Source organism: Orycteropus afer, unplaced genomic scaffold, assembly GCF_000298275.1.
Source record: "Orycteropus afer afer isolate SDZICR_OR568_19922 unplaced genomic scaffold, OryAfe1.0 scaffold00079, whole genome shotgun sequence".
In the NCBI taxonomy this organism is placed as follows: domain Eukaryota; kingdom Metazoa; phylum Chordata; class Mammalia; order Tubulidentata; family Orycteropodidae; genus Orycteropus; species Orycteropus afer.
Window position 1 is genome coordinate 3,782,787 of NW_006921666.1, and position 25,477 is coordinate 3,808,263.

The following is a 25,477-nucleotide window of genomic DNA, read 5'->3' on the forward strand; positions in this document are numbered from 1 at the left end:
ATTTCAGTGTAAAACAGTAACATCTTCAAAGACCCTATTTCCAAATAAGGTCACATTCACAGGTGGGAAGGGGGGCATTTGGACCCAGAATATCTTTTGGGAGAACGATTTAGTCCGTAACACCAGGTTTCTTCCTTGTTGCTCTGCAGCCTTTTAGAATATCGTCCTCATTGACATCTGCGTCTTCAGCCACATCCACATTCTAGGCCACAGGAAGAGGGAAAGAGAAGTGGAGGGAAAGCACTTCTTGTTTTAAAGGATCTAACCCACATCACTTGTCACAGTTTATTAGACAGAACTGTATCATATGGCTACCCTTAGTTATAAAGGAGCCTGGGAAATACAGACCATAGCTATGTGGCAGTATGCCCAGCTAAACTGAGAAATTCTATTACTGAAAGGAAGATGGGGAGAATATATAGTGGGGGCCAGTTAGCAGTCTCTGCCACAGTAGAGTGTGAGGAGATACTCTAATTAATTTCCCTAAAATCTTGTATTAAATAATCTATTGCTTTCCCTTTGGTTTGTGATTTTCTTATTAAAGGGTTAGTCTTGTGTAATGGTGATAAGCTGTTCTCTGTCATTAGACAAACGTAGATGAATTCAATATAAATTTCTTTTTGTGGTCTTTTGTTGCCCTTTTAAAAATACAGTTTATGATTTATCTGTGTGTTTGTGTTTGTACATGGGTATTAATTAGAACTTAGGGAAGAGGCTAGTTATGGCAGATAGTTCAAATCTTCAATATAGGACAGTATGACAGTACTTAGGATTTTGAACTGGTTACCTCTGGTCCTCATTAAGACTGCGTTGACTCTGATTCACAGCTACCTTATATATATATAAGGAAAGAAATACTGCCTGATCCTGCACCTCCTTCATGATTACAGATATGTTTGAGCCCATTGTTGTGTCAGGCCGTTGAGGGTTTCCCTCATTTTTGCTGACCCTCTGCTTTACCAAGCACGGTGTCCTTTTCTAGCAATTTGTATTTGCTCAAGATGTGTTCAAAGTAAGCGTAATGAAGTTTTGTCGTCCTTGCTTCTAAGCAGCATTTGGTCTTTTGTCTCCTAAGACTGATTTGTTCCTTCTGGCAATCCTTGGATATCACATATTCTTTACTAACAGCACAGTTCAAATGCATCATTTCTCTTCAGTCTTCTTTTTTTGTTGTCTAGCATTCACATGCGTATGAGATGATTGAAAATATCATAGTTTGGGTCAGATGCACCTTAATCATCAAAGTAAAATAATGTTGTTGTTGTTGTTACGTGCTGGCGAGTGGCGAGTCGGACTGACTCATAGCGACCCCTCCTTGGGTTTTCAAGGTGGTATCACTACGAAAGTCGATTGCCCAACCTTCCTTCCGAGGAGTGGCTGGTGAGTTTGAACCGCCAGCCTTCTGGTTAATAGTCAAGTGCCTTAGGCACTATACTATTAGAGCTCCTTCAAAGTAAAATAGTAAACAATTTCAAATACACAAAACTGATAAAGTGAGAAGCAATTTTAAAAAAATTTCTTGAAGCCCTACAAGTTTTCTGGTTATGCTAACATGGTAAATACCAAATAAAAGTGTAGAAAAGATGTTCTAAGAAACTTTAACATAGAATCGGTATTGTTCATTTTTTTTTTTTTTCAGTTGAGAATAACAGAACCTGACTCTAGGTACACTAAACAAAAAAAGTGATTTATTGGAAGAATAATAGACATGCCCCCCCCCCCAAAAAAGAGATTACTGAATGAGTAAGTCACAGAACAGCAGGAACTAGCATTCCACTGGAGCCCACCCTTGTACATCAGGGAGTATTCCCAGAGGAGGAAAATTGATGTGAACCAGGTTGCCTTTCCAGGTGTGGTGTGCACCACAAACTCTGAACTGAGCGTGTTGGGGGGGCAGCGTGGAGGGTGTGGTATGACAGACTCAGAGCACGTTAGAGGTGGAAGAGAGCTCTGAAGAAAATTCAGACTTGGTAGATGAAGAACTGAACTTGTGCTCACATCTCCTGACCATCAGTTTGTCTGTTACACCATGTGCTTATATAGAGATAGTTAAGTGCTACAGGGAGCCATAGGTGGCAAGTTAAAATAACAACTTCTGTGCATAGCACCACTACTCTCTCAGTGTACACAGGATACCAAGGACTAAGCTATTTCAATCTGCATATATTCAGTTCACATATTCTCAGAGGTTTCCAATTTTGGGTTTTGGTACCAAAAAGCCAAACTCACTACTGTCAAGTCGATTCAACTCATAGCAGCCCCTCCTTGGGTTTCTGAGGTGGTATCTCTAGAAGTAGATTACCCATTCTTCCTACTGAGGAGTGGCTGGTGTGTTTGAACCACCAGCCTTTTGGTTAGCAGTCAGATACCTTAGGCAGTATGTCACCAGAGCTCCTGTTTGGTACAAAATAGTGATATTTAAAACAAACAAACAAACAAACTTGTTTTATAGCTAGATTTGTAAGTGCTTTTCAGTCCATTTGACATGACTTACTTAATCAACAAAAATTAGGGAATGGTTCCTGATTCCAAGAAAAAATATAGTCCTTAACTTTTTAAAATTTGTATGTCCAAAAAAAAGAGATCATTTCTAGAAACACACATTTAGGGCATGGAATAGCTTATGTGACTTATGTAGAGCTTCAAAGTATTCTCTCTAATATGTGTGGCATTGGGGCCGGTGAATTGCTTGGTATGGCCCTTCTAACCATGGTCTTTGTGGCTGTCACCAGATGATTGCATGGCACTATGCAAATGTGAAGTGCATGTGCCTACCAGTGGGACTGGATAGCTTGCTAAAAAAGTAAATAAGGTGCATGACACTCTTTGGGGGTAGAACCCTAATGTGAGGATTGGTCAGTTTTGCCATCCTGCTTGGCTTAAAATGAGCCATTCCAGAGGTGGAAATGGAGTATCTCATTACCCTTAAGAAAGAAGAGCCAGGAGTGGAGTGCATCCATGAACATGAGACCCTGCATTGAACCTTATGGTCCAAGAGATTGAGAGCTATGACACTGGAGATGGCAAGAGATGACAAAAAGTAGCAGCAGAGAAATGGCAGCAGCAGAGGCAGCAGAACTGAGAGACCAACACAAGACAGTGATGGCCTTCCCGGCCCACAGAGCAAGAAAACTGAGTCCTTTCAGGCAGGAGTCTTGCTGGTGGAGAGGGGTGCCTCTGTGCACTTGTCAGCAGAGCTAAAAGAGCTTTGTAAGACTTACCCAAGCAAGGCAGAAGCCAGAAAGAGGGATAGCAATGACTACTGCTGAGAAGAAGCTATCCTGAGTTGTTTCTGATCCTGAATTGTAACCTGTTACTTCCCTAATAAACCTCATAACTGTGAGTATGGTTCGTGAGTTTTATGTGGCCATTGCAACAAATTGTCAAACCCAGTAGAGAAGTGCTAAGGGACAGTTAGTGTCAGAACTGGTAAAAAGGTTGGAGGGTAGATGCCTGTCTGACCTTTGACCTTTGCCTCACAGGAATCGGTCTTGGGCTGTTGATCTTGATCCTCCTCCCTGCTTGTGAAATTAGAGGAAGTCAGATGACTTCACCAAGCCATTCTTACCAGTATGTAGTAGAAAGAGGCTCTAGTACGCATCTGTCAATTTGTCATATTGTGGCAGCTTGCATGTTGCTGTGAGGCTGGAAGGCAAGCCACTGGTATTTCAAATATGAGCAGTGTTACCCATGGTGGACAGGTTTCAGTAGAGCTTCCAGACTGAGACAGACTGGGAAGAAGGATATGGTCAGGTCCACTTCTGAAAAGTTTAAAAAAAAAAAAAAAATGGCCACTGAAAACCTTATGAATAGCAGTGTAACATTATCTGATACAGTGCTGGGAGATGATGAGCACTTTATGTTGGGAAGCACTCAAAATATGTCTGGGGAAGAGCTGCCTCCTCAAAGTAGAGTTGACCTTAATGATGTGACTGGAGGATAGCTTTTAGGACCTTCATCTGGTGATGTGGCATGACTCAAAATGAGAAAGAACAGCTTCATACATCCATTAATGATCAGGATGTGGAATGTATAGAGTATGAATCTAGGAAAATTGGAAGTTGTAACAAATGAAGTGGAATGCATAAAGATTAATATTCTAGACATTAGTGAGCTGAAATGGACTGGTACTGGTCATTTTGAATCAGACAATCATGTGGTCTGTTACACCCAGAATGACAAATTGAAGAGGAATGGAGTCACATTCATTGTCAAAAAGAACATTTCAAGATAAAACTAAAGTACAATACTGTCAGTGATAAGATAATAGCCATAGACTTTGAAGGAAGACCAGTTATATGACTAATGATCAAGTTTACACATCAAGCACTAAAGCCAAAAATGAGGAAATGAAGATTTTTACCAACTTTTACAGTCTGAAATTGACCAAACATGCAATCAAGATGCATTGATAATTACTGGTGATTAGAATGTGAAAGTAGGAAACAAAGAAGCAGCATTGGTAGTTGAAAAACATGGCCTTGATGTTAGAAATTTTACCAGCGATCCCATGATAGAAGTTTGCAAGACCAACGACTTAATCATTGCAATTACATTTTTTTTTCACCAAGATAAATGGCAACTATGCACATAGTCATTGCCAGATGGAATACACAGGAGTAAAATCAATTACATTTGTGGAAAAAGACAATGGAGAAGCTCAATATCATCAGTGAGTACAAAGCCAGGCCCCTGAAATACACCATCGATTGCTCATATGCAAGTTTAAGATTAAAAAAAAAAAAACAAAAACAAAACTAAACTCACTACTGTCGAGTCGGATCTGATTCATAACGACCCCTCCTTGGGTTTCTGAGACAATATCACTACTGAAGTAGATTGCCCAACTTCCTTCTGAGGAGTGACTGGTGGGTTTGAACCGCCAGCCTTCTGGTTAGCAGTCAAATGCTTTAGGCACCAGAGCTCCCAACTAGATGACTGGGACCTCCTAAAAATTAAACACTTAGGTACATCAGGAGATTTCACCAAAAGTGTGAAAAGAGAACCCACAAACTAGGAAAAATATTTTGACAATGATATATCAGACAGGGACTAATCTCTAAAGTTTATAGAAAACTTCAACTTCTCAAATACAAAAAGACCCATAATCCAGTTAAAAAATGGGCAGGGGATGTGAACAGATACTTCACCACATAAAACATTCAGGTTTTGAGTGAAATAGGGGAATGAGGCTTGTTAAGAAGTATACTACAATCTTCCACTCTTCCCCTTTCTCTCTCTCCAGAGGCAGCTGCTTTCAATGTTAGCAGTCCCTTTCTTGGTGGTAGCATCTGTGGGGCAGTGAATTGTTTGCTACAGTCCTAGCCATGGTCTTTGTGACTCCTACCAGAAGATTTTGTGGGCTGTGCAAATGTGAGGTGCTTGTGGCCCATCAGGGGGATTGGATCGCTTGCTAATAAAGTAAGTAAGGTACATGGCACCCTCGTAGGGTTCAAACCATGCAAATAAGGTGTATGGAACCCTAACATGGGGATTGGTCAGTTTAGCCATCTTGTTAGGCTTAAAATTAGCCAACTCAGTAGCAGAAAGGGGAGATCTCATTACCAGAAAAAAGAAGAACCAGAAATGTAGTGGTCCATGGACCCTAGATCCCAGTGCTGAACCTTGTCCACCAAAGAGAGCAAGAGAGAGCCGTAACACTTTGGTGAGATAGTAAGAGACAGCTGACCCAATAGCAGACAGTGCAGTGGGCTTCTAGACCCACAGAGTGAGAAAGCTGAGCACCTTCAGGTTGACACTTACTGGAGGAGTGGGGTGCCTTTCCGGGTACCTATTTGCAAACCTAAAAGAGCTTTGTAACACTTGCCCAAGCAGGGCAGAGACCAAGGAGTGGCAGGGCTGAGAGGCTGAGGCCAGAGAAGTATGTCTGTGGCATGGATGAGAAGAGGCATCCTGATTAAAGAACTGTATCCTGAGTTGTTTGTGATCCTGAATTGTAACCTGTTACTTCCTACTAAATCCCATAATCATGAGTATTGTGAGTTCTGTGTGGCCATTGCAACAGGTTATCAAACCCAGCAGACAAGTAGAGAGTGCCGTGGGAGGGATGGTTGGTATCTTGATCCTTCTCCCACTTTGTGAAGTTAGAGGATGTTAGATGCTGCCCCCACACCATTTCTACAATCTCCATGTTGCTAAATAACTTACTCATATCACTGCTTCTTTCCTTTTCAGTATTAGGCATTATTGGTTGACTTACCACTACTGGAAGCTTTTCACTTCTTCTAGAGGGAGAGTCTTTTTGAAAGACTGTGGCAGACTGCTAACCAGAAGGCTGGCAGTTCAAACCTACCAGCCACTCTGCAGAAGGAAGACCGGGCAATCTACTTCCGTAAAGATTTACCACCTCTGAAACCCAAAGGGGTTCTCCATGAGTCAGAATCGACTTGATGGCAGTGAGTTTGGGTTTTTTTTTTTTTTTTTTAATTGGTAGGAGGTTTGGTGTGATTAGAACAGAATTTAGGAGGTGGAAAGAAAGAAGCAATAGTCAGATGAGGGGCTGGAGAGTTAGTTTGGTGCCTGGATGTTGTAGACTGTTTGGATTTAACTGTGTTCCCCTAAAATATGTGGTATAAATCCTGACCTCTATGCCCATGGTTATAATCCCATTTGGGAATGGATTATCTTTGTTAGGTTAATGATACAAGATTAGTACAGGCTATGTCATAAGTCAGTCTCTTTGGAGATATAAAAGAGATTAAACAAGCACGCCAGAGAAGCAGAGATGGGGCAAGAGAGATGCCAAGCCAAATGGAGATCTCCAGTGAACCAGGAAATAAGCTCCAGAGATAAGGACACATCTCCAGACCTGACAGAGAGAGAAATCCTTCCCTAGAGCCAGCACCCTGAATTCAGACTTCTAGCCTCCTAGGAGCTCTGGTAGTGTAGTGCCTAGGGCACGTGACTGCTAACCAGAAGGCCAGAAGGTTGGCAGTTCAAACCCACCAGCCACTCCTTGGAAGGAAGGTTGGGCAATCTACTTCTGTAGTGATACCTCCTCGGAAACCCAAGGAGGGGTCACTATGAGTCGGGTTCGACTCGAGGGCACATAACAACAACAAACTGTGAGAAAATAATTTGTTAAAGCCACTCACTTGTGGTCAATCTAGTAGTGCAGTACTAAACACCTAAGGCAGAGACAAAGTTGTGACTCTTTTGAAGAATTGAAACATTATCTTGTTTATGCAGCAAAGCTTTTTGAAAGCAAAAGAGTGTCTTGATCCTATTTGTTTTAAGAGAGTAACTGTGGTGTAGGAAGAGTCCTGGGGGTGGGGAGACAAAACACGAAGGATCTTGCAGTGATCCATCTAAGGAAGAGGCCACGAGGTCGCTCTCTCTCTCTCTTTCTTTTAAATTGAAGAATAAGATACATGGTCAAATACATAAAGCATGATCGTCTTAAGAGTACTCCTGCATGGTATTTTACATATTTCTATCCCATGTCACCAACACCTGCTTGAAAGGATACAACATTTCCACCCCAAACCAAACCCAACCTACTGCCGCTGAGATGGTTCCAACTCATACTGACCCTGTACGGCAGAGAACTGCCCCCCCCATAGGGTTTCCAAGGCTATAAATCATTAGGAAAGCAGATTGCCACATCTTTCTCCCTGCAGAGACTGGTGGGTTTAAACTGCTGACCTTTTGGTTAGTAACTGAGCACTTTAACCACTACACCAACAGGACTCCTTAGAACATTTTCAACCTCCATAAAATTTCCTTGTTCCCACAAGAAAGTATTGAACTAAGTAAGACACAAAAGTTCATTCCTGGTTCTAGGTAGAAGCCAGAAAATAAAGAGGCACTAAAGATGAGTCGAAACTTGGGATACTGGGTAGACTGGATGGTGATGCTGTCAGCCAAGATAGGCAATAGAGGAGAAAGATCAGGTTTTAATTGAGGGAGGGATTAAGATGGTGAGATAAAGGCTTCAGTTTTGGACTTGATGAGTTTGCAGTAGGGAACTCTGGTGGTGTAGTGCCTGAGGCATTTGACTGCTACTCAGAAGGCTGGTGGTTCAAACCCACCAGCCACTCCTCAGAAGGAAGGTTGGGCAATCTCCTTCTGTAGTGATATTGCCTCAGCAACCCAAGGAGGGGTTGCTATGTGTCGGGGCGACTCGACGGCACACAACAACAAATGGGATGTGTACAGGGGGATATACAGGAAGCAGATGATTGTAAAATTTTGGTTCTGGAGAGCAGATTGGAATTGAAATGTAGATTTGCGAGTACTCATCAGCATATAAAGTCTATTTGAGAACTAAAAAGTACTTGACACTTCTTTACAGGAGCTGTGGATAGTGAGGTGACCTGAGTTTATGACGGTAGGCGTACGTTGCTGTTGTTAACTCTGTGTTAGTCCATACAGTGACAAAAATTAGTGAGAAAATTAATTTTAAACATTTCAGAAATAAAATAGTAAATGAGAATTCAGTAATATATGCTCTTTGAAAAAATAAAGGAATTAAGTAAGTTCAAAGGGTTATAGAGCAATATCAAGAAGCACACCTCCTTCCCTATCTCACTCCCTACCCAGTTTCTTTTGTCTGCTTCAGATGCTTTTCATGCTTACATAAACATATGTATTATGTGTATAGGAGCACGTGCAGCACTGTGGTTAAGGCATTGGGCTGCTAACCAAAAGGTAAGTGGTTTGAATCCACCAGCTGCTCTGGGAAAAAGATAAGGCAGTCTGCTTCCACAAAAATTTACAGCCTTTGGAATGCTGTGAGTTGGAGTGGATTTGGTGGCAGTAAGTTTGGTTTTTTTGGTTTATTATGTGTATGGTTTATTTTTTGATTATACTTTCCAGTTATTACTTTGATTAGGAATTTGGTTGAGTAGCTGAACAAAATGACTTATTAATTTAAATTTTCTTTCCCTTCCTCTGCCTTGTAATGTGCTTTTATGGTCTCAACTGAAAAAATTTTCTTCTTCTTTCTGTTTTACATTTTTTGAACAGTAATCTTGGTCAGGCAAACATACCTTGGTATTGACTGAATTTGTTAAATCTTCTCGTGATTTTTTTTTTCTTGTGATTTTTAATACTAAAACAGTGTCATGTTCTTGTCTGCTTAAAGTGAACAGACTGTTGTTGTTAGTTGCTGTTGAGTGAATTCTGATTGCAGCTCATGGTGACCGCATGTGCAGAGTAGCACTGCTTCATAGGGTTCAAGGCAGTGACCTTTCAAAAGCAGATCCCCAGACCTGTCTTCCATGTTCCTCTGGTTGGGTTTGAACTGCCAACCTTTCAGCACTACCCAAGGTAGCCTGTGAATAGGCTTTAAAAAAAAAAAACAACAACAACAACACCTGAAAGAGTGATGATGCTATTTTTTTCTTGATTGCCTTATTGACCTTATAACTGTTAGATTAGAATGACTGAAAGACTTCTTAAGAACCCTCTTGCGTAGTGAGTCTAGAATTTGAAATAACACTGTTTGTGGCCCATGTTTTGTTTAGAGTGGACCTGATCTCACCAGCCATTCCCTGGAGACTAAAATGTGTCGGATCTGATTTCTAGAAATGCCCTGATATTAATTCTGTGTTACCACTGTGACTTACTTAGCCCTTTCTGTGCCACGCTGCTTACTGTTAAAGAGCATAATGTATATTTTCATTCATTCAACAAATATTTATTGAGCTTCTATGAGGTACTACTTTCTGTAATAACAGTAATAAAAAACATTATTGAGTGCTTAATATTTGTTAGCACTTACTAAATTCTATCCTGGGCGATAGGTATACAATAATAAAATAAATAATTTATATAATGTTTATGAAACGTTATGCATATATAAGATGGTAATATTAGTATTTGAATCATAAAAAGAAAATTTACCATCAGTACTTGAAGATCAAGTAATTTTGTTCTCTCCAAGTTAATAAGACTTTTCCCACCTATGAGAGGTTTACATGCAGTCTTTTTGACCCTGGATGATCAGAATGACGCCTTGGTGGCACAATGGTTAAACATTCAACTACTAACTGAAAGGTTGGTGGTTAGAACCCACTACTGGTTCCATGGGAGGAAGACTTGGCAGTTCTACTCTGTCGCATAGTCTCTGTGAGTTGAAATCTACTGGGCAGCACCTGATGGCAACGGGATCTGCATCACCAGTATTTTGATTGATGCCACGTTGCAAAAGTCACTTCACACTTGAACCTTAGTTCGATAGAGTGCATTTAATTCTAAACCAAAGTTTGGTAGACTCACAATGTACTTAAAAGAAAACTAATGGTTTAACTTCCTTTTTTCTAGATAAGCCATTTCAACAGTAGGAATTTACTTGGTTATGCTGGTTTGGGTGTGCCTCAAGTCAAGGGGAGTGTCCTTCATAGAGATCCACCCAGAGAGCATTCTTGACATATAAATCGGCTACCCACTAGTTAGAGACTGGGAGTAAAAGGGCTCTGTATATTGCCTGGCTTTTCACTAGTATTGTATGTTCATTTTATAGAAAATAGTTTAAACACCTTCACAATTAAGGAATGATTGGATTTGGTATAAAATATAACAAAAATTTTTTCCAAAAAGTTTTTTAAAGAGATGATCAGAATTTTTTTTGTGTGTGTTTTAAAATGCTTTTCATTTTATTTTTCCCAGCTTAATAGCTTCTTTGTTGTTGTTGTTGTGGTTCTCTCCAAGTTAATAAGACTTTTTCCACCTATGAGAGGTTTACATGCAGTCTGTCTTTTTGACCCTGCATGATCAGAATGCCGACTCATAGCGACCCCTCCTTGGGTTGCTGAGGCAGTATCACTACGGAAGCAGATTGCCCAACCTTCCTTCCGAGGAGTGGCTGGTGGGTTTGAACCGCCAGCCTTCTGGTTAGCAGTCAAGTGCCTTAGGCACTATGCTACCAGAGCTCCTAATAGCTTCTTTATTAATTATTAATTTTTAAACAGTTTTATATCTTCAAATATTGCATCATGTCTGGCTATTCTGTTCTAAACACATTATAACCTTATTCCTCCGTAAAAGTTGAAGTATTAAATATTGACACGATCTTCTATCCTTTGGGGAAGAGATGGAGGAAGCCTGAAACCAGTTTTATTTATTTATTTAATTAATTTTACTTTTATTTTGGTGAAAACATACACAACAAGACATTCACCAACATAACAACTTCCATGTTTACAGCTCAGGGTCATTGATTGCATTTTTCATGTTGTGCCACCATTATTGCTGTCCTTTTCCGAAATGTTCCACCATCTGTTAGCATAAACTCAGTGCCCCTCAAACAAAAGCTTCCCTCTTCCCCTTCCCTCCTACCCAGGTAACCACTGATGAAACCAGTTTTACACATAGCTTTTGAAAGTTTGAATCCATACCCACAGGCTCTATGTTTCGTGCTTATCTGAATTCCTTTCTTACCTTGTCCAATAGGACTACTTCTTTTCAAGCTGATCTCACTTGAGCCATTCAAGTAGCATTTCCAAACTTACATTCCAAGCCAAACTCACTGCTGTCAAGTCAGTTCCGAGGTGATATCTCTGAGGAAGTAGATTGCCCAGTCTTCCTTCTGAGGAGTGACTGGTGGGTTGACCTGCCAGCCTTCTGGTTAGCAGTCAGATGCCATAGGCACTATGCCACATTACCAGGATGCGTTACTCCGAAATCTATTTAGTGCTTATGATGGTTAAGTTTACATGTCAGCTTGGCTGGGCCTGGTTGAGTGGCTGGGCAGCTGGATGTAGTATTCCCCATGATGAGACTGGTAGTAAACTCCATGGTAGAATCTACTGTGAGCAGCTGAGTAGCTGCCTTAGGATGTGGACTGCTTCCTGTATATAAGGAGAAGCCTTGGGGAACGGCCTCTAGCTTATGGGACACTTGAACCCTACATGTAGCTGTGTCTTGTTCAGCAGCCTGCTATGCTCGCCAACCTTGGGACTTTCAGTGGATTTGAATTAATGGCCTGCTGTGTGATTTGGTAACATTGGGACTGTGCCATTTTACTTGTCAACCTTGGGCTTGGGCAGCCTCAGCAGTCAGCAGCTGTTAGAGTAAAGAAAAGTCTCTAGCTTCAGTGGGCCGGGAGCAGGAGGCAGAGCTAAAGCCCAAGGTTGAGAGGCTTCTTAAAGCCTCCAAACTGTAAGAGAATAAACTCCCATTTGTTCAGCCATCCCATTTGTGATATATTCCTGTCAGAGAGGCACTGGGTAACCAAAACAGCACTTACATATGTGTATCAATTAACTTATCTAAATTTGTTTTAATTTGTTTATATCATGTCTCTGATCAAGTTGCCTGAGAAGGCAACAAAAATTGTTTTATTCCTTTGGGGCTTTCTAGATGCTAGTATAAAGTTTACTTGTAAACATGCTCCAAGGAAATTTTGATTGACTAGCCTCATTACTTTCAATGTTTCTAGAGTTGCTAACATTAGACTTAACACACAAACCTCTTCTCTAGTAGATTTCTCCTCTAAAACAACATTTCCATAAAAATTGACCAAAAAATAAAAAGCTTTAAGGTACAAGTTTAAAAGTAGTTTGGTATATGTATATTAAAATTCACATACTCCAAAAGATAAGCCAGGGGTAAGAATTCTTTTGGCAAAATACTGAAAGATGTAGGAAATAGCAAAGGAAGATGGAAGGAATACACAGAGTCACTGTACCAAAATGAATTGATCAACATTCACCCATTTCAGGAGGTAGCATATGATCAAGAACCGATGGTATTCAAGCTGTACTGAGGAATTGGTGAAAAACAAGGCTCCAGGAACTGATGGAATATCCATTGAGATGTTTCAACAAACATGCAACGCCAGAAGCCTCACTTGTTTATCCCAAGAAATTTGGAAGACAGCTACCTGGCCAACTGTTTGAAGAGATCCATATTCCATTCCAAGAAAGGTGATCCAACCAGATGTGGAAATTATCAAAAAAAGTCATTAATATCACATGCAAGTAAAATTTTGCTGAAAATAATTTAAAAACGGTTATAGCAGTATATCAACAGGGAACTGCCAGAAACTCAAGCTGGATTCAGAAGAGGCTGTGGAACAAAAGATATCATTGCCGATGTCAGGTGGATCTTGGCTGAAAGCAAAGAAAACCAGAAAGATGTTTATCTGCATTTTATTGACGATGCAAAGGCATCCGCCTGTTGGATCATAACAAACTATGGATAACATTGCGAAGAATGGGAATTCCAGAACGGTTAATTGTGCTCATGAGGAATCTGTACACAGACCAACAAACAGTCTGTCATTGAAACAGCACAAGAGGATACTGTGTGGTTTTAAATCAGGAAAGGTGTGTGTCAGGGTTGTATCCTTTCATCATACTTTTCATCTATATGCTGAGCAAATAACCTGAGAAGCTGGACTATATGAAGAAGAACACATTGCAGGAAGCCTGAGATACGCAGATGACACAGCCTTGGTTGCTGAAAGCAAAAATGGCTTGAAACACTTACTGATGAAGGTGAAAGATCACAGCCTTCAGTATGGATTACACCACAACATAAAAAACTCATCCTGAACTAATAAGCAACATAATGATAAATGGAGAAAAGATTGAAGTTGTCGAGGATTTCATTTTACTTGGATCCACAATCAACACTCTTGGAAGCAACAGTGAAAAATTAAATGACATATTGCACTGGGTAAATCTGCTGCAAAAGTGTAAAAGAAAAAGAGCAAAGATGTCACTTTGAAGACTAAGATACTCCTGACCCAAGCCATTGCCTCTTCAGTAGCCTTGTATGCATGTGAAACCTGGACAATGAATAAGGAAGACTGCAGATGCATTTGAATTGTGGTGTTGGTGGAGAAGATTTTAAATTACCGTGGACTGCCAAAAGAATGAACAAATCTGTCTTGGAAGAAGTACAGCCAGAATGCACCTTAGAGGCAGGAATGGCCATGCTTGTCTCTCATACTTTGGTCATGTTACGAGGAGGGACCAGTCCTTGGAGAAGCATATCATGCTTGGTAAAGTAGAGGGTCAGCAAAAAAAGAAAAGACCCTCAACAAGATGGATTGGCATAGTGGTTGCAACCATGGCTGAAGTATAGTAATGATTGTGAGGATGGAACAGGGCTGGGCAGTATTTCATTAAGTTGTACGTAGGGTTGCTATGAGTTGGAGCTGACTCAGTGGACTGACAACAATTACACAGTGTTTGGAAATGGACACTTAGGTCAGGATGAAGGAAGAAAGAATGCCATTTACTAAATCTTGGCAATTAAAGATCACTCATTTTTCCCTTGTTTTGGATTTTTCTTTCTTAACTCTTAATACTAGACCACTCTTATGTAAACATTTTAATTTTGTGCATAATTTGTGTTATCACTGACAGCAAAGGTTAGTATGAACCGGATGTTTCCACTGGGGTGTAGTGTGATAATTATTTGGAGTACTATGGCTGGGTGGCTTCAAGAATGCGTGGCAGTAAAACATTAACAGATAATTTATTTTTATAATCTAGCACTGACACTGAATTTACTTTTGATCATTTCACTTGTAATCTAGCATGCTGTTTTTCAGAATAGACTTTTTGTTTATTGATTTATGTGTGTGTATGTGTGTGTGTATTCTTTTTTTAATTTATTAGCAAAAGAAAATGATAATTCTTCGACCGGAACATTTTAGGAATGATTGCATAAAATCAAATAATGATCAAAAATTAATGTTAGACATTGTTCTTAGGCTGTCCTCATTCCCTCTTCTTCTTTTTATTTTTTTGTTAAGTAGTGGCTAAGACACTTGTCTGCTAACCAGATGGCTGGCGGTTCAAACCCACCAGCCACTCCTCGGAAGGAAGGTTGGGCAATCCTACTTCCGTAGTGATACTGCCTCGGAAACCCAAGGAGGGGTCGCTATGAGTCGGGTTTGACTCGATGGCACATAACAACAACAACAACAACATAAAACTTAAAAGGAGCTCTGGTAGCGTGGTGCCTGAGGCACTTGACTGCTAACCAGAAGGCTGGCAGTTCAAACCCACCAGCCACTCCTTGGAAGACAGGTTGGACAATCTACTTCCGTAGTGATACTGCCTGGGAAACCCAAGGAGGGGTCCCTGTGAGTTGGGTCCAACTCGGCGGCACATAACAACCACAACATAACTTAAAAATTATTATTTTTTAAAACAATCATGCCTTGCTTAGATCTTAGTGTTTTATTTGACTATTACTGACTAAATAATGAAGGTGGTTTTTGTTAGGTGCCATCAGATTGGCAATAATGAAGGTATAGTTTTGTTTTTTTACATTTTATTGTGCTTTAGGTGAAAGTTTGCAAGGCAAATTAGTTTCCCATTCAGCAGGTTATTATTATTATTACTTTATGTTTTCATTTTTGCAGTGCTGCCTCTCCTCCCCTCCCACCCCTGGTAACCAACAAAGGATTTCCTTCCATATCTAAACCTTTCCTTGACTTTTAACAGTAATGACCTAATATGATATTTGTCTGAAGGTATAGTTTTACAAATGCTTGAGGACTTAGATTTTAAATAGAAATGTTTTTCTTACTGTGGTTGCAATAAGCATTTTAAACTTCTCTTCTAGATCCATCATGTTACACAAAATGGAGGACTGTATAAAAGACCATTTAATGAAGCTTTTGAAGAAACACCAATGCTGGTTGCTGTACTTACTTATGTGGGATATGGCGTACTCACCCTCTTTGGATATCTCCGTGATTTTTTGAGGCATTGGAGAATTGAAAAGTGTCACTATGCAACAGAAAGAGAGGAACAAAAGGTAATTGTTAGAGAACCTTTGAGTCTGTAAATGGAAACCTTTTATAGAAATTTTGTTATTTTCACTATAGAAATTTGGATAAATAAATAAAAATTTTCTCCATGCAGTTAAAGCATTCCACAAAGAAAGCTGAAAATAAGGTTAAAGGCATGGAGGAATGAAAGCCTTTAGTGCATATATATATACATACATACATACATATGTATGTATATGTATGGGAACTCTGGTGGCGTAGTGCCTAAGGCACCTGACTGCTAATCAGAAGGTTTGCAGTTCAAACCCACCAGTCACTCCTCGGAAGGAAGGTTGGGCAATCTACTTCCGTAGTGATACTGCCTCGGAAACCCAAGGAGGGGTTGCCATGAGTCGGGTCCGACTCGACGGCACATAACAATAACAACAACAGTGTATATGTATATGTGTGTGTGTGTGTGTGTGTATTTTAATTTAATCATGGTAAGAACTTAATGTGTTAAGCAGCACTATCGCTATTTTATATATAAGAAAGCTATCCTACTTGAGTAGTGATACTGCCTCGGAAACCCAAGGAGGGGTCGCTATGAGTCGGGGCTGACGGCACATAACAACAACAACAAACTTCGGAGTAACCTTTCCTATGATACTTTGTGTCAGAGTTGGTATTCAGACACAGGTCTGTTAGGTGCTGAAAGCCATGTTCCATCTCTTCATGGTACCAGGCTGTGTCTACAGTCTTTTGAAAATATGTTCTTTAGAGCTCATGATGTGTTTCATCATAGACTTGTTATGTGTAGTTGTATGGTTCACAGATCAGCTTCTCTTCTCAGGCAAACAAGCTGTAAAACAGAACCTGGCTGAGCCCTGCTGTTGGCAGTAGAAGTCTTGCTTTGGTAATGGTAAACAGAGACGATAATGGTGGCCTCTGGGGAGGAGGCCCTCATTCACTGCACTTTGCTTCTCTCTGTGTATTCCTTAGTGCCGTTACAGCTTCGTACAATATACATGTATCACCTATCCTTGATAAATAAAATCAGGGTGGAAAATGAGTTTACTGAAAATAAAACAAGCTTGTTTATTCTTAAAAAAATAAAAAATAAACACACTTGTTTATTCTTAAAAAAATAAACAGGTTTGTTTTATTTTCAGTAAACCCAGACATTTTCCACCCTGATTTTATTTATCAAGGGTAGGTGATATATGTATATTGTATGAAGCTCCAAAGTCACAGAGAAAGATAGAGAGAAACAAAGTGCAGTAGCATAGTGAATAAGGCATTGGCTGCTAACCAGAAGGCTGGTGGTTCAAACCCACCAGCCGCTCCTTGGAAGGAAGATTGGGCAATCTACTTCTGTAGTGATACCACCTCGGGAACCCAAGGAGGGCTCGCTATGAGTCGAATCTGACTTGACAGCGGCGAGTTTGGTTTTTTTGTTTTTGGTTTATTCTTAGCATGTGAAGTATTGAACAGTTATCTCCAGCCCAGGAAATGTACTAGGTTAGAGAAGGAACTGTGTGCCATGGAGTTGATTCTGACTCATAGCAACGCCCATTGGGTTTCCAAAGGTGTAAATCTTTATGGGAGTAGACTGCCTCATCTTTCTTCCATAGAGCAGCTGATGGCTCCGAACTACCAACCTTTTGGTTAGCAGCCATATACCTTAACCATTACACCACCAGAGCTTCTTAAAGAAGGGATTACCAAAAAACCAAACTCATTGCCATTGAGTCCAATCTGACTCATAGTGACCCCCTCCTTGGGTTTCCCAAGTGGTATCTCTATGGAAGTAGATTGCCCAGTCGTCCTTCCGAGGAGTGGCTGGTGGGTTTGAACCACCAGCCTTCTGGTTAGCAGTCAAATGCCTTAGGTACTATGGTACCAGAGTTCCCAAAGAAGGGATTAGGAAGTTAGAATTCTTTTTGTCCTTCATTACTCACACTTTTCTGGGGAGTTAAAGGAGAGTTACAGGTGTGGCAGTGGCAGGGTAACCACTGAAGAGAGGAGCAAGCAAATGCTCCTTATGGAAGAAAGATAAGGGAATGGATCGTGGCGAGTGGTGGGAAGGGGAAAGAGGGTATTAGAGATTGTGGGAGAGGAAAGAATCTTGTTCGGGTCACGTGAAAAGGATATCCTGTGCCTAGAAGCCAGTAACTAAAAAGCCATAGGCAGTCAGTATGTATCGAGGATTCTGGCCCCTGGGAGAACTCCGACTTCTGCACTTTTTCCTAATCCTACCACAACAACTTGGCCATTCTGCTCATTGCCCCGAAATGTCTATAAGCTGGTTTCATTAAAATTTTTTTAATAGCTAGTGTAAGCAAAGCCCTTGTGCTCAGAACTTGATTGATAGGCCAAACTCATTTTTGTCATTGAAGACCTGATAAAATTTTAAGTTTCTTTGATTCCTCCTTTTCTGCCTACCCCTGTGTACTTCAGATAGACTTTCTGGCTAGAGTACATCCACATTATGGATGTGGATTTTGAACATCCCTCAGTTACAGCCCTTAACTATAATATACCAAAGCTCAAACCAAACCCATTGCTGTCCATTTGATTCCAACTCGTAACAACCCTATGAGACAGAGCCGAACTGCCCTGTAGGGTTTTCAAGGCTGTAGTCTTTACAAAAGCAGACTGCTACATTTTTCTCCTTTGGAGCAGTTAGTGGGTTCAAACCACTGACCTTTTGGTTAGCAGCCAAGCACTTTACCACTGTACCACCAAGGCTCCTTGTTGTAGTATATAGTACTTGTTTACAGGCCTATCGTCCTACTGATCATATCAGTGGCAATTGTGACTAGTGACTAATGGGAGCTAAAGTTTTATTCATATAGTCAAACTAAAAAATCTATCTACAGGAACCTTTCATAGGGCTGACATACAATAGAGACTTAACAATTGACATGTACCGGTGGTGAGAGGGTTCCTGAGGGTCATCAATGGTTTGAGCTCAGCTATTGACAGGTTGGCAGTTCAAATCCACACCGTGGCACCATGGAAGAAAGACCTGGCAATCTATTTGCCTAAGATTACTGTTTTACTGTGACATGGTGACATGGGGTCACCATGATTCAGAATCAACTCAGTGGCAATGGATTTGTTTTTTTCAGAGATGTTGAGTTACAGTAGAGAGAGGTTTCCTGGCTGAAGGAACTATGTAGGAAAAGGCATGAGAAGTGCTTAGGAGAACCTGGCATGTAGGTATCTAAGAAATTGTACTTTGAATGCCAGACTAAGAAGTTGGTAGCACTGAGGAATCATGGGCAATTTTTGAGCAGGGGAGGGACTGTAGAGCTTGCATAGCTGGTGCTCAGTCGAAATTTGCTGAATGAAAGAGGAGGATGCTTCTGAATTACATTGTGAGTGAGTACATTGTCTTTGGAACTTGTTTCATTTCCCAGCGGGTAAGTTGACAGTTTTTGTATTAGGGCTACCTGTGTCTACTTAACTTTGTGCTGAAGAACTGGAACACATAGTTTTTAATTCGTAGTTTCTTTTTGTTGTAGAAGCATAAACTCTTCAAACTGATGGGCTTTTGTAAAGGGTGAGAGTAATACAAATAAACAGAGTGTTTGAACTGTATGAAAACATAGGGCAAGAAAACCATTAATTGCATAGGGCTAATCAGGAAATAATTCTTGAGAGAAAGTATGTGGTGGAGACGAGGACCGTTTGTTCACAGAGCTGTATTATTCTAATTCATTTCAATAGGATTTCACAGTAGCAAGCTTTAGCAGTTACAACAGCTAAATTCTACTATTTCTTGTATAAAAGTTCAGCTTGTAGAAGTGAAGAAAAGGTCATTGAGCCTTAGGGTACATCATGTTTGGTACAGGATTAGATGTGGTGAGAGAGGAAGGCAGATTTTAAAGTGTTAAATTAGAAAAGAGATGAGGAAAAGTGCTTGCTTGGTATTAGAAAATGCAAATACAATGTTGCCACTTCCTCCTTTCACTTTATGAGTAGAGTCCACAACCACAGCCTTGTTTTCTTCCTCATTGGGTTGTAAAAGCCCAGTGTAACTGCTTAGGCTAGTTCTTCATAGGGAAGTACTGCATGTTTCTTTGAGCAGAACTGAATCACATGAGTCACTGAATCAATTATTACATGAATCCCTGTAATAAAGATAAGTTACTATGAGTTTGTTCTATTTTACATAAATTGCATAAAATTTTTAGAATTCTTTACCCCTCGATCCTGTTATTAGTGGAGTTTTAAGTTAGAATGTTCATGTTTTCTTTCTTTTTTATGTGAGAAGCTAGTAGTCCAGAACCTTGTGTATGTTATAGATACTAAAAGCTTGAATTTGTAACAGTTTTCCAGTGTTGAGGTGGGAAATACCTAGAAGTCTAAGGAGTCAGTTATGGTGGGTAGTTACCACGTGTTTATGACCTTTAAGCTGACATTCTGATCAGATGCACAAATGAGGAGGCCTTTAAGCTGACATTCTGATCAGATGCACAAATGAGGGGGACGGGCTGCTGGGAGGGAGTACTGCATGCCCACAGCCTGAGGAGTTTGATTGTCCAGATAAAAAGGAAGGAGATTGATTGAAATAGTTTAATAGCAGTTCCTGGAAGGATTTTGTTCTTGACCACCTTCAAAAAATAGCTTACTGAGAATATAATCCATGGATCCCTGAGACGGATTACCCTAAGTCCTCAGCAATCTTTAGATCCCAGTTTAAAAAATCATGTTGAAGTGTCAGCAGGTTTTAAGCTGTATTTTTCCTTTGTTTATGTTTTTCAGTAGAAAAGTCCTGATGATTTTGGTAATATATGATCTGAAAATGTAAATGTGTGATCCCCCTACTCAGACCCACCTGTCCAGGAGAGGCTGTTAGGGAGGACAGGTGAGGGCTGGGGAGTGCTCCGAAGCACCTGTTTGATGCACGTCTGGTTTGACCGCTGGGATTCTGGGGCTTCTGCTCCTGCGGGTTTGTCCTTCTCTGCTGCATCTTTGCCATTAGCATGCACACATGCTATTATTTCTTACATCTTAAAAGCCTTCCCTTGGCCTAACCCTCCCCTCCATGCTTTCTACCTTTCAGAGCAAGCTTCCCCCTCATTGCTCTTTCCAATGTCTCACTTCTCACTCTCTCTTGAACCCTCATCTGTCAATTTTTTGACTCCATCACTTCAACTGAAACTGTTTTTCTGAGTCACCTGTGCTCCCTGTGTTACAAAATCCAGTAGTCCTTTCTCAGTCCTTACCTTGCTTAACCATCAGCAGCATTTGAAACAATTGGTCGCTCTTTCCTTCTGGAAGCATTTTGTGAACTTGGTTGCCAGGACGTTAGAGTTGCCAGGATTTTCTCCTATTTTTCTGGCTGTTTTTTTCCCCTCATTCTCTCTTGCTGTATCCCTCTTATCTGCCTGACTTCCAAGTGTTGGTGTGGTCCAGGCTTCATCCTCAGACGCTTTCATCTTTCTTTTCTCATTCCCTTGGTCATTTCATCCACTGCCATGCTTTTAAATACCACTGTGCCCTAATAACTTCTAAATTTATAACTCTAGCAATTACTTCCCCACTGAACTCTAGGCCTGTGTGTCTAGCTGCCCACTTGACATTTCCACATAGACATCTCAAACTTGGCAAGCCTAAAACTGACCTGATAGCTTCTCCCACACAGCTTGCTGTCTTCCCCATCTCCATTAACGACAGCTAACTTCTGCCAGTTGGCTTAGGCTACAAACCTTGGAGTTATCCTTGATTTTCTTTCTGTCACATGCTATGTGTGATCCATCTGCAAATCCTGATTCAGCCATTTCTCAACACACCTTCCGTTGCCTCCCTGACCCTTTCCTCATCCTGGCGTAACCACACCAAGCACCCTCCTGCCTCACTGTCATTGTACTTGCTGCTCACCCCACCCGGAAAGCTCTTCTTTCAGAGGCTATAGGGGTAGTTCTCCCTCTGTTTCCAACTTCTTTTCTAGCCTGGCCATTACGCTGGCATTTTGTATCCCCCTTCTTTGCTTAATTACTGTTTTCATTACTATTTTTCACTAACTTACTTTATATTTTATACCTTTGTCTCATTTATATCTTCCACCAGAATATAAATTCCACAAGGGCAAGGATTACTGTATCTTTTTGTTTACTACTGTCTACTAGAAGAGTACTTGGCACACATTAGACACTCAGTAAATGTTTGTTTAATATGTGAATGAATGGCATTGTGACTGGTGGTAATAATAACAATGAAAATTTTCCAATCTTTTGAATTAATGTATTCAGAGTGGTCAGGACTATGTGTGTTCATAAAAACACAAATGACTCAGTTTTAGATGTAGGAAAAACAGTTGTGTTTAATCTAAAAAATCTCATTTTGTGCTTTCATGGTTAGCATAGAAACATCAGGGCAGTGGCTTCCTGTCTTTACTATAAACACAGGAAAGAACAGATAGTGGTGTGCCTTATGTGAGCAGGGGGGAAGGCCTTCATTAAACATGGTCCAAAAGTTTAAAGTCAGCAACAGGCTAATAACCTTTCACAGTTTATTTCACATCCCCTCCTTAAACAGAAATACAGATAGAATTGTTGATTTGTAAAATAAGTGTTTCTAGCTGAATAATGCTTTTTAACCATAGGATGGCTCTCCGTTTTCAAAACTTTTTCAGGTGGAAATATTTGAGATTTTAAATTTCTTTGAGTTTTGAAACAATTTTGTCATGTTTCACCTGTTTCTAAATAGCTTATAAGATTTCCTTCTGTAGAAAAGACATTACTTAAATAAAAATTCAAAACACTATGAGACTTTTTTCACTAGCCTGCCTTTGATATGTGATTTTATATTTATTACTGTCAAATGTTGTGGAATATTTCAGCAGTGTTATAATAACCTCCCGACAGTGTTAACACGTATCTGAAGAAAAGGTTTTCAGATGAATAGTCTTCCATTTCAGTGCTGAGCTTTCTGAAGCACCCTGATCTCTCCCAGGCAGGTAAGTTTAAGCACTCTCTGAAAAGGTGGAATTCTTATGATTAGATGCTAGGCTAAGTAAATCTGGACACACATTTTCCTAGAGTCAGGTACCACAACAGACTCTTACATAGAATATTCAGAATAAATTGTGTGTCAGGGAAAATACCTTTTCCTTCTGCATAGCAAGTCTGAGATTTATTTAGTTGGAACACAATCTTTTTATTACTGGTGGTCCTCAACTTAAGATGGGGTTCTGTTCCAACAACTTCATTGTAAGTTGGTTCTTACCTAAATCGAATACCTCATTTTTTTTCATTATTATAACCTTTAATATCAGTATCTTTATAAATCTGACCTTTATATGTCTTTAAGTGTTGAAAACATTACATATAAACCACGACTTGAAACTGGTTCAGTTATGGCCAACACAGTGAAATCGGAATAGACCCACATTTGTAAAATGGGAGTGTACTGGAATGATCACGGGAGTGGGAGAACTTACAAGTTGAAGCCTTGGAATGGGAGACTCAGAAAAGGGATAGTGAGCCCCTTCAGGAGCCTGATGCAGGATTATTGCCAGGACTGTGGAAAGTGACACACATTCAAAGTGGTACAGTCAGCCATCTTTGCACCAAGCACCATTGTTTCTGACTGTCAGTCAAGAGATTTGGTTGTTGTGCAGTGTGCACACTACCCTTGTTTTCTAAGAGAGAGATTTGCGTTTTTAGCAGAGGGTCAACTCATCATTTTTCCTGTTCTTGGTACTGTTCTGGCACATCCACATTTTACAAATTTGTGTCTGTTCTGATTTTGCTTCATTGGCCGTGAGTGAACTGGGAAGTACTGGTTCAAAGCGCTAACATAAACTTACAGATATATTTTATACATACATAAAATAATACACAAATCATAAAAAAATTTACTCTGATGATGAAGAAGAGTTGGATAACTCTGTTTCCTTGGTTTTCTTTGCTGTATCTCTGTTTCCAGTTGTGGTAATAATTTGTGGGAGCTTCTGGAATAGGGATGGTGTTTCTAGTCAGAAAATTGGTGAGAGTTGTCTGGTTCTTTTCTTTTTTTCTTTGTATTTCTGCAGTAACATCTTACTGCTTCTTGAATCTGCCTACCATGGTAGCAAAGCAATCAGTGTTTGGGTCCATGTTTTCAAACAACTGAAGCCCCTGATTTAATTTAGGAAACTACATTTATATGGCAGTGTTTTGAACAGTAAATCATAAAATTGAGCATCTGTGAGTGAACATCTGAGAATGATAACATCAGCAAATTACTCATTGCAACATTGTCATGTAGAACATATTAGTAACAGTAAGATGCACAGATACACACACAAAGGACTGTCGTAAATGTTCGCTGTAACTAAGTAGATTGTAAGTTGTGGACTTACCTGTGTTTTTTAACCTTTATTGGTTATATATAACCGATACACACACAAATATGATACACATGCTAAAATGTGAGTAAACAGTAAATGTGGAGTGTAGTCAGTATGTATGTAAGTAAGCACCAGTGTCACCACTTCCTCAGAAGTAGCACATTGCCCTCACCACAGAGACCACTCCTCTCTTCTCAGTCTTCTCTTTGCCCATGATATAACCATTGTCCTGCCATGTCCTTATGGTTTTGTCACCCATGTTTGCATCTGTAAACAATGTCAATTAGTTGAGCCTGTTTTGGACTTTATATAAATGGATTTACACTGTATATGTGCTCTTACGTCTTACTTTTTTTTACTCAACATAAAAGTCAGTCATGTGTTGTGTATCTCTGTTTCCTTGGTTTTCTTTGCTATATCTCTGTTTCCTTTGTTTTTGCTATATAGAATCCCACTTTTTACATGGGCTTTGGGAAAGTGGAGCCCCTGACTCTTGACCTCTGAAATTGAAGTAAAATATTTCTAAACATTCTGGTAAGCTGCCTCACTTTCTGCATGTGACTGAAAGGCTGGTCTGAATACAGCACACATTAATTCAGCTGTTTGTCATATGAATATATATGTATCCTTACATACTTTGGTCATGTTGTCAGACGGGACCATTCTCTGGAGAGGGATATCTGGCTTGGTAAAGTGGAGAGTCAGTGAAGAAGGGGAAGACCCTTGATGAGATGGACTGACACAGTGGCTACAACGATGGGCTCAAGTATAGCAAGGATTGTGAGGCTGGCACAGGACTGTGCAGTGTTTCTTTCTGTTGTACGTAGGGTCACTATGAGTCAGAGCCAACTCAGTGGCACCTAACAACAACAACATATATATAAATGCAATTCAGTGCACTGCTGTCAAGTCACATCTGACTCATAGAGACCCCTCTGTGGGTTTCTGAGGCAATATCACTGAGGAAGTAGATTGCCCAACCATCCTTCCCAGGAGTGGTTGGTGGGTTTGAACTGCTAGCCTTCTGGTTAGCAGTCAAATGCCTTAAGCACTACGCCACCAGAGCTCCCTAATGTATATATATCCACACATATATGTACCCTCACTCATCTTTTCAGAGAACAGCTTCTTTGTCATAGGGGATGAAGTCTTTTTATATAGTAGATCCTAGGGGGTTTGTATTGAGGCATTGGGGAACTCCAGGTTGTAACCACTGTTCATTATAGCATGTTCCTCACACTGCAAGTTAATTGCATGCTCAGCTTTTACTTCCTTGCCCCTGTTCTGGGGCTTAGTTTCCACTAAACTTTTACCTCCTTTCATGGGCCAAATTGTTGTTTGTTTGCTTTGTTTTTTAACTGGGTAGCACATTCAGTATGAGATATTCATTGAATTTTTTTTTTTTTTTTTTTTTTTGTGATTTGGGTGAAGATTTA

At 40.2% G+C, this 25,477-nt stretch overlaps 1 protein-coding gene across 1 annotated transcript in view; it reads left to right on the forward strand.

Moving 5' to 3' along the window:
* SPTLC2 (serine palmitoyltransferase long chain base subunit 2) overlaps positions 1-25,477 on the forward strand; it is a 139,958-nt gene that overhangs the window by 14,211 nt on the left and 100,270 nt on the right. Inside the window, exon 2 of the mRNA XM_007941331.2 lies at positions 15,550-15,744. Within this exon, the coding sequence (XP_007939522.1) occupies positions 15,550-15,744 (195 nt within the window). The remainder of the gene's footprint in view (positions 1-15,549; positions 15,745-25,477) is intronic.